Source organism: Zeus faber (genome assembly GCF_960531495.2).
Source record: "Zeus faber genome assembly, chromosome: 7".
NCBI lineage: Eukaryota > Metazoa > Chordata > Actinopteri > Zeiformes > Zeidae > Zeus > Zeus faber.
The window spans coordinates 2,402,450-2,414,331 of NC_137203.1; the positions used below are offsets into that span (position 1 = coordinate 2,402,450).

Below are 11,882 nucleotides of genomic sequence, written 5' to 3' on the forward strand. Positions count from 1 at the left end.
TGTCTTTGTTTAAACAACTACATATAACAATGTTTTAATCCACAACTTAAACATTAGGTTATCTTAAACAACACATTCACAACACTTAAGTTGTAAATAGTTTCTTTTTTCTATTTTGAATAATACACAATTATGATGTGATGTGATCTTTATAAATACTGTGATGTTTGGTTGTTCTGTCCAGATGTTTTGGACAACTGTTTAATAAAACATCTCACCTCTCATCTCTTCTCCCAATGCATCTGTTTTACAAATAAAGGGTTTGACTTAAATAATGTTCAACTGGTCCAACATTTACAATTAGAGGATTAGAGATGTTGGAATTAGTGTCAGTATAAAAATGTTTTACAAACCTGAAGAACTTAAGTAAAGGTACAAATACTTGAGCTACATTTTGCCTTTTAATTTACTTATAGTTTTATTATTTAATTATTTCCCCTCAGACTTCAGCTTTCTGTAGTGCTAGTCATCTGTTGACACAGCAATCGTCACCAAGAAAAATTTATAGTACATGCAAATGCACCTGGTGAAATCAAGTCATTCTGATTAGAAACCAAATACTACAAACAAGTGGTGGGAGAAGTACTCCGACCATTTACTTTAGAAAACCTATGTGATGAATCATTGACAAGCAGTTTGATAGATCCAGTCCCTGGTTTTGTTTTGATATGAATCTTCATATAAAAGTGATGTAGTGGAGTAAAAAACAGGGTGCAAATATTAAATGGAGTCAAGGTCAAAGGCTCCCGAACAGAACATATGTAAGCAGAGAAACGTCATCCTGTCCACCTTTGTTCAGGGCCTGTGCTCCCGCTCCACCAGCAGGATGCGCCAGTGGCAATTTAAGAAGAAAAGGTTTAACAGTCTTCTACAGCGATTGAAGTTCTCAGTTCCCAACTTCCAGTGTATTCCACACGGGTACACAGCCCCACATACCACCCGAGAAAGGTTATTTTCAAACATCCATTTAAAACACCCATAAAATACACAATGTGAGTTTCACAAGAACTTGTATTTATTTGCATCAAAAATAGTCCATCAAAAAATAATGCTAAAATCATTTCTTTACAAAAGAATTAAACCGGCCGTGACAACACCTGACATTCAAAAGCCCTTTGAGCTCCGATTAAAGTGCATCATGTTGTAAGTATGAATGTTAATCCAGATACAGACACCTGAGGTTCCCCCCCCCCCCCCCCCAAAAAAAAAAAAAATCCCCAAGCGGTGACGATTTAAAGGGTTCTGCTCGGGGGACAAAACGTTCACGCTCACGACAGCGACATGATGTGAAGCAGCTCAGCAACAAAGCCCCCAAAGAGGGTTTGGAATAAACCAATGAAACCACGTGCGTCAAGGAACAAAACCACAACTCAGCAGCCAATCACAGCGAAGGAGGCCTGGACATGACGGCGGTGGTCACTCAAACACCATCAACCGTTTAACCATAAAACAATAAATACTGGATGGACATGAATATAAAAAACAGTCACTCAACTTATCGGGGGGGGGGGGGGCACTGTGCAAATCCCTTCATTTAGGAACAAAGTTCAACTGGAGGCAGCAAATAAGAAAAACCTGGAGCTACTTTAAAGTATTTGAACAGGAACAGCAAGGTCGGCCCCGCCCTCCCAGGCACTAGAATCCAAAACAACATTTGGTCCGTACATCTTAAAGTTGACATCTTAAAGTTGACATTTTAAAGTTGACATCTTAAATACATTTACATCTTTAAGTTGACATTTTGGGTTTGGACAGTCAGAGCCCGACAGATATAAATAGCAGCGATTGAGACGTTGCAGTGGCTCAACCCAAGCTCACTGAGACTCCACCTCCATTCACAGAATGAGACGCCCCACAAACCTCCAGGGGACACCCTCGATGGGGGAGGGGCCCCCCGGGGGATTCCCTTAGACGGAGAAGTTGCGACAGGCGAGGGGGGTCCGGGGCCCCACCCCAGCCTCTGGGGTCCCCTCCCTCAGCGCGACCTCACCCCCAGGAGGGTCTTGAGACGCTCGTACACCACGTAGCTGATGCTCACGGCCGGAATGACTTTGAGGAAGTTTGGCGCAAGGCCCCTGTAGAGCCCCACGGGGCCCTCGGTCTGTAGGATCTGCCTGAAGAGCCCCGTCATGGACACCTGCTGGGCTCCCTCCAGCATGGCTAGAGCACAGAGACAACAGCGGGTTAGGGGACTGACACACACACACACACACACACACACACACACACACACACACACACACACACACACACACACACACACACACACACACACACACACACACACACACACACACACACCTTGTGCCTGCATGCGTGTCCTGACCAGGGCCAGGGGGTAGCTGGCCAGCTGACCACAGGTGCTGGACACGGTGCCGCAGCCCAGCAGCACCAGGATGCCGGGGTCAGCACCGCTGGCCCCATGGTGCTGCAGCCAGCTGTTCTTCAGCGTCTGGAGGAGAAGCAGGGTCAGGATTCAATGTGTGATATAACATAAAGATATGATTCATATCTTTTACGTGTAGTCGTTTGTTCGTTTAAATATGCAGCCATATCATCATTTATGTATGTTTTAATATTATGAGTTCATCCACTGCAACCTTTTCATTGAGATTTTGTTTTTGGGTTGTAGACGGCCACGCCTTTTTCATAAAGCAAGATATTAGAGCATTAATGTCCAACTCTGCATTCTGTTTGTAAACCACTTCCATGTTGAGGCAGATTAGCGACTAAATATTCAATCGACTCATAGACCAAACGTTTTTATCTGCGAGTGTCTGAGAACCCGCCCCGCTCCGTTCTCTAAATGTCCGGTTGAACCGCGGAGCGGGACTTGGGTTGTCCTCTGTCCTCACCTCGTAAACTGCCAGGTCGATGCCGGCGTAGGGGATGATGCCCAACATGTTGGGGACGTAGCCCTTGTAGAAGGCGGCCACGCCCTCCCTCCTGAAGATCTGCCGGGCGCAGTCCGAGATCCCGGAGCACTGACCCGTCCTTCTGAGAGCCAGGCGGGTTTTCAACACCTGGGGGTCAACAGCACCCAGTCAGACACTACACCACCCAGCTGAGTGCAGTCACCACCACAATAATACTTTGGGAGGTGGGGTATGGTAAGCAGGTCCTTATTGAAAATGTTGCCTCCGAGGACACATCACAGCACAGCCAGAGCTTCCCGAACATCAGAGTCTGCCTCCCTGCCTCCACCTCAAAGCAGGACTCACCTCCATGGGGTAGATGGTGCTCTGAGCGATGACCCCGGCCAGAGATCCAGCCACGAAGCGCTCCACGATGTCCAGAGTCTCCTTGTCGCCACCGATTAAATGTTTGATCTACAAAGCAAAGAGAACGGCGTCAACACAGTTCCACTCATCACAGCGTTGATAAAGCACTCCACGCAGGGGGGGGGGGCACACGGGTTCCTCCACATCCAGTACCTGTTCGTACGCCATGAACTTGAGAGCCGACTCGGGGGCGATTTTAATGATGTTCACCCCGTTGCCCCTCCAGAGCGACCGCACCCCTCCCTCCTTCACCATCTGGGCCATCCCACCCATGATGCACATGTTACTGGCTCTGGAACCATGAACCTGCAGGACCAAAATAAAAACACTTAACACATAATAATAATAATAATAATAATAATAATAATAATAATAATAATAATAATAATAAACACACTTCATATTAAAAACAGGCTTAAGAGATTTATAATGTCAGAAAGGTTGACTCGTTTTGATAAAAATAAACAATCTGATAAATGTTGACTTCGTGAATACTGATTCAAAACAATAAAATGGATTTTAGAGACAGATATTTGTAAAGCTTTAAAGGCATTTGACGAAAAGGGACCTGATGAGATACAAATGTGATATGCAGAGCAGGGTTCAGAGAGATTTGCCTCAAACTGGGTCAGTGATGAACATTTAATCTGCAGATCTACGGAGCTTCAGGTCAATGTGCAGGTGTGACATGGAACTCAAAGTCAAAGTTTGGCAACGAGCCCGCTGACGCACACCCATGCCAATGCGGCCGCAGGCGAGTCCGTTTACCGCTCAGGGGGCGGAGCCCACCCGCCCCACCTCCCCATCAGGGGTGGTGAGACAGCCTGTCCGACAACCGCTATTGGTCCAACGGACTGACGTCCAGCCACCCTGGACTTCAGACCCGCCGCGCGGCAACTGGTTTAGGGCGGTTGCATGTTGTGAAATGTCAGACGCCACATAACGCGTTGGTGCAAGGTGAGCGATTGCAACACCTTTAATGTGTGACGCAGTGACATCACGGAGGGTAATAATGTCTAACTGGTCACGGGACAAACGGGGCCTCACCTGCATCATGACCTTGAGGCGGTCCAGTGGCGCCGTGCACGTCCTGGAAACAGCGCCCGCCCCGCCGCCTGCCACCAAGTGCCTCCACAACATCCCCGTCAGCTTCTCCTCAGTGGTGAACTCATCAGGAACCATCAGGTTCTCACCCACATCAAAGATCTACCAGAAGAACAGCACCATTAACACACAGCCCAGGAATGTGTGATCCAAAATATTATTCTTTTATTATGGTCTCTGCCGTTTTAAACCCAAACACAGTTGGCATTTGAAAAAGAAAAATACACAAATATAATGTAAGGGAAGAGGAAATGATGAGAGCTTAATTTTTAGTAAACTGATGGAATGAATAATGATTAATCAACTATCAATCAATAACCTAGATGGTTGCCTCTCAGTGGAAGCTGTAGTAAATGTTTTGAAAGTGATGAAAGTGTTCAGTAGCAGCTGGGATGGCGGGCGGACAGATCCGTGTACATACACAATACCCCCCTTTCAAAATGTATTTTAAAAAGGGGGGGTATGGAGTCTGGACTTTCACATTTGACTTTAACGTTAACACAGCTGAGCAGCTCTATCTGCTCATTCAATTTAAATTGTGTATTTTGGATGCTTCTGTTTTCGGTCACAGTAGAGAAAGAGCGGCAGCGACATTCGACTATTAAGTAATGTACGTTAATCTGTCCTTAGACAGCTGAGTCACCGGGACACACAGCTCTGCTCCCTTTTAGCGACGTTCATTGAGCAAAGGCCGAACAGTCCGAGTTTCACAACCGATCGGATCCAAGTCGGCACATTGGAAAGGTGACCAGTGATCACCAACGGCATCAACGTTGAATTGAAAGCATAGAATTGTATCCAGTCCTGCTGTACATTATAATCTAAAACCAACAAGTTGAGCCTCACGTTGATTATCCTGGAGCCATGTTTGGCTGTGAGCAGCACTGCTCTTCTATTTTAACCCCGATGCAAACTGTACTTTACAGGCGCTGCGCGGGTCATTAGATCATGCAGGATTTGTGTTGCTTGCAGAGCGCCAAAAGATCACCAGTCCCCAGGGTAAACGAGGCGACATTTGTATCAGCCACCCTTTACATAACGACGCCGATGATCCTGGTGATTATACAGGAAATCCAACCAGCTAAATCCCCCCCGAGACATTTTATCGCCTAATGGAGCTTAATTGCTGACGCATGATGCGTCCCAATCGGGAGTGTTTCAGGGGATGTGACCTGTTTACAGTAGACGGTGGGAGGGAGTTCCACTGAACCTCCATTGACACAAGGATTAGTTTCTCAAAGTAGTGATACCATTATCTCACTGATACAGCCATTGGAGACAAACACTGGGTTAAACAGGGCCTGCTCAGAGTTCTGAATGACTGTTTTCTGATTCCGATGGGGCATATAAAAAGAGACGTGTATCCAAACAGAGATGAGCATATTTGGATAAATAAAAAAAAGCTTTTTGTGGTGTGGCTGCCTGGAACACAACTGACTGAATAAACACAGAACAGAAGAGACACTGCCGTCCTCACCGTGGAGTGTTTCCAGTAGAGAATGATCTCTGTCCTCTCCACCATGGGGTAGTTGCACCAGTCGTTCCAGCTGATAGTCATTGTTCCATTCCTATCCATACTGAAAACAAAATTGAAAAATAAATCAGTAAATACAAACTACTGTGTATAACAGTGACTACAGATCAAAAAACATTTTAACTTAAGAAAAAAGGAAAAAAGTAGTTTCAGCAATATTCAAGACCAAATATGTTTCAACAAAATAAATTATATAGTATCAAAATATAAGCCAAAGCAGCATTCACAGATTTTAGATTTGATAGTCACAGAATATACTGTATATTACATTGTGGTGCAATGTCCTAATTTCCTGACCTCCATGTTGCAAATTGTATCCATTGTTTTAAAATGAATCAGAATAGTGCCACGCTAGACTCAAAATTACCTTTCAAGGACTTTCTGCGCATGCTGCTGAGAAATGTGTACGCCCAGGTCACGTAGAGACTGCATCAGCTCTTTGGAACCAATACGTTCTTAAAAGTGAGCAAAAAAAGACAATTTATGAAGACAATAATTGCTACATGAAATTGAAACTGGTTCCAAGCCATGTAACTAGAATGATTCGTCCAAGTTCACACATACCTGCATTTCGCTTATCTAGGCTCTTCACAACCAACTTTAGGTCTTTCTCATAATCCTGCAAATAGTGAACAAATTCTTCAAAGTCCAGTTGTCCATTTAAGTCCTTCTCTTCCCTTTTGGGGATTTTCTGCAAGCAGAAAAAAAAGCAGAGTTTTAAAACATTATTCCAGTATTGCATGCATGAAGCAATATGACCTTAAATTCACTCAGAGACTTAATATGTTGGACATAAACCAGACATTTTAATTCAACAGGCAGGAGTTTACCGCCATGTACTGATGCCACTGTTCTGTCATGCGATAGCCCTAAGAGCAGACCTTACATAAGCCAAACCTGCCAACGGCATGGGGATGCCCAGAGTAATAATCACAGCCAAATATTCAGAACATTCTGTCCTGCCAAGGTAACCCAGTTTTAATTAGCAACTTATGAAAAAGGATCAGAACATAATGTAAAGTATGTCTGGCTTGCAAATCTAGACAGCAAGTGTTTTTGCCAACATCTTCCCAGCGCTTTGTGTTATGACCCACTTATTGTATTAATGAGTTACACGAGATCTTCTTCAGTTGTGTGAAAAAGTACAGTCCCCTAAAAATGACCAGAAAGTTAAAACACTTGGATCACGATTGAGAATCTAGACATGCAGAGGTGACCAGGATTACTTGTCAGTGCCAACTGATCCTGACAGGCTAGGGTGTCTGCTGTGACGTCTGCATCTTTAACACCGGCAGTATTAGGTATATAGGTCGTCTAGCTATCTTTAACTCCATAGATCGGCCAGCCAACACTGCACGGCCCCAATTCCCTTCCGGAGAACTTAAAATACTGGTTCTAATCGAGGAAAAGGACCAACACTGAATCAGACCGGCTGCTAAAAACCCTGTCTGTCATACAGCGATAATATTATGAATATAGCACATTTTCATTAAGTTCCTTGTGACAACAACAAATCGACTGACATTGAAGTGTCAATCCTTGTGGCTTTTGTGTCATATCCATAAATCAAATACGTGCAATATGATTGTCTTTCTAGGGCGAACCTAGAAAGAGGGGTCTAGTAGTCATAATAACATACATAAACATTGTAGTGTAATAATTACATTCATATTATTGCAATAATTACACTTATTCTAGTGCAATAATAACATTCATATTATTGCAATAATTACATTTATTCTAGTGCAAAATGACTTTTTATTATTATTATTATTATTATTATTATTATTATTATTTTACAACCTGTGTTGTCTTTGCTCCTAACTTCATTGTGTTCTATACAACATTGTATTTCTACTCTACATTTCAAGCTCAAACCAAATACATTAAAAACATTTTTTTGCATTAAACATGTTCATAAAGGCACGTTTTGCTCTGTATTGTATGTCCGTCAGCAGGAATAATACCAATAAAGTTTGGGGTAAAAAAAAAAAAAAAGCAGAAACCGAAAGAAAGAAAGAAAGGAGGCGACTCGGCTCGACTCGACTCGACTCGACTCGACTCGGCTCGGCTCGACTCGGCTCGACTCGGCTCGACTCGACTCGACTCGACTCGGCGCGGCCTGTACGACGAGGCCGCGCCGGGCCGAGTCGAGCCGGCATCAACCCTCCGCCGCCGGAAAAGACATTTAAGCCGAGGAGTCCGTCATGGAAGTAAAAACACAAGTAGGCTGCAGTCGTGAAGCCGCGGAGGCCCCGGCGTTCAACACGCGGCGTGGGCGGCTCTCCCCTCTCCTTACCTCGCGCCATCCTCGGTACGTGGACAGCTCCTGGGAGGGCAGGAACACGCTGAGCTTGAAGAGCGGCTTGAGCGCCGACGGCAGCCCGTTGGACTCGAAGTACTCCACCTCGATGGGGTCGGAGTTGGCCACGGGGACGTAGAGACAGAGGCCGAGCATGTTTCGAAACGTGTAAAAAATAATTAAACCGCACAATCAATAAATAAATAAATACGCGGCGCCCGCTCTGCCCTCGGTGGCGTCTGGGACGCCGGTAAGGAAGTGCCGGGAGTTAAACCAACACAAGCCCCGCCCTCCCCCGAGGAGCTGACGCACATGAGTGGCCGCCAAGCCTACGTCGTTTCGCCGCCAACCAATCGCCGCGTCCGCCCATTGGGCAGTTGGCCTAGGCCCCCCCCCCCTCCTTTTCCGTGCCAGCGCCCGTCGGGGAATCATTGACCAATCACGTACTTCCGCTCTTTTTGAGGAATGCGGGGCGGGGACTAGCCAATCCGCGACCGCTTTCCTTTGCCGCCTAGAGGTACTGAGTGACACGAAGGCAGAACAAAGACAAAATAAAATAAAATAAAATAAAATAAAATAAAATACAATAAAATAACATAAATATATACATATATTTCTATTTTGTATTTTTTGGCAATTTGTATTTATTTCACATTTAAATGTAATTTGTTAGTTTTTCTTTTCAGCCTATTTTATCTAGTTTTCATTTTCTATTTTCCTTTTTTATGGATTGTTCATCTTTTTATTTTATTTAATGCTCATGGTCTGTGCTGCAGTGCACCGAACCTCACCAAATTCCTAGTACAGTATTTACCTGGCGGAAATAAACTCACTCTGATTCTGATTCTGATTCTGATTCCATTGCCTGTAATGTCATTGATCAGAAGCATTTGTCCAAAGCAACTTATGCACATATGCACAATAAGCACATCTGTCAGCGTATCAAACCATCTGTATGTCACAGTCACAGCTGAACTTCGTCTCCAAACAAGCAGAGGTTTTTTTGTCAGTACATTGAAGGGGGAAAAAAATGATCACGGGGTCGACGGGTCAGTGCAGTAGGGTACAGGTGTCTGAGAGGAAGTACTTCAAACACTGTAACTGCTTTTAAATGATCCTTCTACTACTCCTATTGTTAATATTACAATTATAAGACGAACATTTATTATCAATTGTAGTCTTAGTATTGTCTTTATTATCGTCATGATTATCATCACATTGTGATTATATTTGAGGAGGGGTGAAGCTCTCCAACATGTGTGTTACATGCAAAGTGGCAGTGCAGAGATACTATAGTTAGCCAGGGAGTGCAGACAGCCACAACCTGTTGGTGTCGGAATGAGGACGGGAGCCAAGATGGCCCTGAAAGAACACCAAGGTCCTCAGACTACTAGGCCATGTGAGAGACAGCTGACCCCGAGAGGCAGCTCGGGTGTCTGGTCAGTCCTCAAGGCTGAGGACACCCACACACACACGCACGCACACACACACACACACACACACACACACACACACACATTACATTTACATTTAGTCATTGATCAGACGCTTTTATCCAAAGCGACTTACAATTATTCAAACACTGACGGACGCAGCCATCAGGAGCAATGAGGGGTTAAGTGTCTTGCTCACGGACACTACAGCATGCTAGCAGGAGGAGCCTGAGATCCAACCAGCGACCTTTGGATCACTAGACCACCAGCTCTACCTCCTGAGCTACCACACACACACACACACACACACACACACACACACACACACACACACACACATGCACGCCAACCCACAAAAACACACACACACACACACACACACATACACACAAACACATGCCAACCCACAAAAAAACACACACACACACACACGATCACACACACACACACACACACACACACACACACACACACACACACACACACACACACACACACACACACACACACACACACACACACACACACACACACGTGTGACCATTATCACAACCCACAAAAAAACACACACATACACAAACACACATGCATGCATGCCAACCCACAAAAAAACACACACAAAGCCACACACTGTCTCTCTCTCTATTTCTCTCCCTCACCTGTGTAAAAATTGCACCGGTGCAAAGTTCACCGTTTTTTGGTTGTTGACTCATACAAATCTACGTATGTCCTCTGGAAAACACATCAGGGTGCAAACATTCCTTTTATTCCTCTCCCTTTTTTTATTGGAGACAGCCACTGAAGAGATTAGAAAGGTCAACCTATTTGGCTGGGTTCTCCATGATCATACACTTATACTCAGTGTGTGTAGCGGTGCCTGGAGAGGTGGAGATGCTCTTCATGGTTTTTTCTAAGCGTCCAGCGAAGGATAAAGTCCCTGTGTTATAAACAGTGACATGTCAGGCTACTCATCATAGTTAGTTCATCCAAAAAGGGGCCGGTCCTGTTTGAAAAGTGTGGCTTGACGTGTGCTGCTCGACTTCAGGGAGTGAGGATCATTATGGGATGAACATGAGACACAGAAGAGCGACCCCTCAACACTGGCCCACAGACTGAAGGGTGAGACAAGCACATGATCAGCCCTGTTGATGTGAAGATGGTGTCTTTAGTGGCTGTTTTGAAGGCACCATGTGCTGGACTGTCTCTCATCATTTGGAACCTACTGCAGGAACCTACTGCAGGATGCTCCTCACAAGTGTGTGTACGCAATGCAGACTGATAAACAAGTAGTTTTGTGTACTCCCTATACCTGCCTACACCCTGCACTACACCTCTGCTTATGCTGAATTTGAATTAAAGATTAAAATTGTGAATATTTTTCAAACTTTTCAAACAGACAGTTACCCACATGTACTTTACTGATCTAGGCCAGTGGTTTGCAACGTGGGGTCCGTGGACCCTCCAGCGGTTCCAGGGGGTCCCCAGCAACATTATCACAAGTTAAATTTTACTGTTGTGATCCTAGTTTCAGTGTTTTCTACCTGACTAGAGCATTTAGACAAAAACAGACACTAAATCTGATCAAATGGCGTCTGTGGACTGATGGGTATCAAACTGAGGGTCCTTGGCGTGGGAAAGGATGAGAATCACTGTCTAGAATAAACATTTTTATGCTTTTGTCACTGCTACTTGCTCCACTCGTTTTGCCGTAGACTCCACACGATTCCCCTGAGGTTGATGAGGCACTGAACCAGGTACAAGGTCCTTGGAAAGTCAAGCGTCAGAGATGTTGAAATGTTGTCGTCAGAGTCCGACGCCGGGCGGCAGGCAAACTGGTAAGAGCAGCCTTCAACCTGAGCGTGCAGACAAACAAGGTAATCTGGGGAAGGTGAGGCTGTCTAATTAGAGAACAGTCCCGCGGTGGGAGGGAGACGGTGTGGTGTGGCCAGAACCATTTTCACAAGAGGCTGAAGTAGCGTCTTTTTCCATGGTGCGTTCAAATTCCTCGGGATTATTAGACCCTTGTTTTAAGTTTACACAGAGCACTTAAAACCAGGTCCAGATTTAATTTGTGATCTATTTGTGAAAACAGGAAAAATGTATATTTAAAAAAAAACACGAGTGTACTTGTTGTAGTCAAATCCAGACTAGATTATAATAACAAGCCTATGTTGTATTTTAAAAACATTTCTGATTTGTGAAACTTTTATTATTTTAGTGAAAACAGG

General features: G+C 44.7%; 1 protein-coding gene across 1 annotated transcript; it reads right to left on the reverse strand.

Annotated features, from left to right (window-relative positions):
• Positions 1 to 993: 993 nt before the first annotated feature.
• Positions 994 to 8,449, reverse strand: slc25a25a (solute carrier family 25 member 25a). The gene is made up of 10 exons (XM_080004009.1): positions 8,219 to 8,449; positions 6,484 to 6,610; positions 6,287 to 6,374; positions 5,863 to 5,962; positions 4,329 to 4,487; positions 3,435 to 3,587; positions 3,222 to 3,329; positions 2,856 to 3,023; positions 2,302 to 2,452; positions 994 to 2,160 (listed from the first exon to the last, which is right to left on the reverse strand). Exons 1-10 carry the CDS (start codon positions 8,375 to 8,377, stop codon positions 1,976 to 1,978), a joined length of 1,398 nt encoding a protein of 465 aa, XP_079860135.1. The 5' UTR covers positions 8,378 to 8,449; the 3' UTR covers positions 994 to 1,975.
• Positions 8,450 to 11,882: the final 3,433 nt, after the last annotated feature.

Coding starts and splice junctions, on each gene's coding strand:
- slc25a25a (XM_080004009.1), bottom strand. CDS start 8,377: ATGCTCGGCCTCTGTCTCTACGTCCCCGTGGCCAACTCCGACCCCATC. Junction 5,963..6,286: donor GCGCAGAAAGTCCTTGAAAG/GTAATTTTGAGT, acceptor TTTTGTTTTCAG/TATGGATAGGAATGGAACAA. Junction 2,453..2,855: donor TCGACCTGGCAGTTTACGAG/GTGAGGACAGAG, acceptor CTTCTCCTCCAG/ACGCTGAAGAACAGCTGGCT.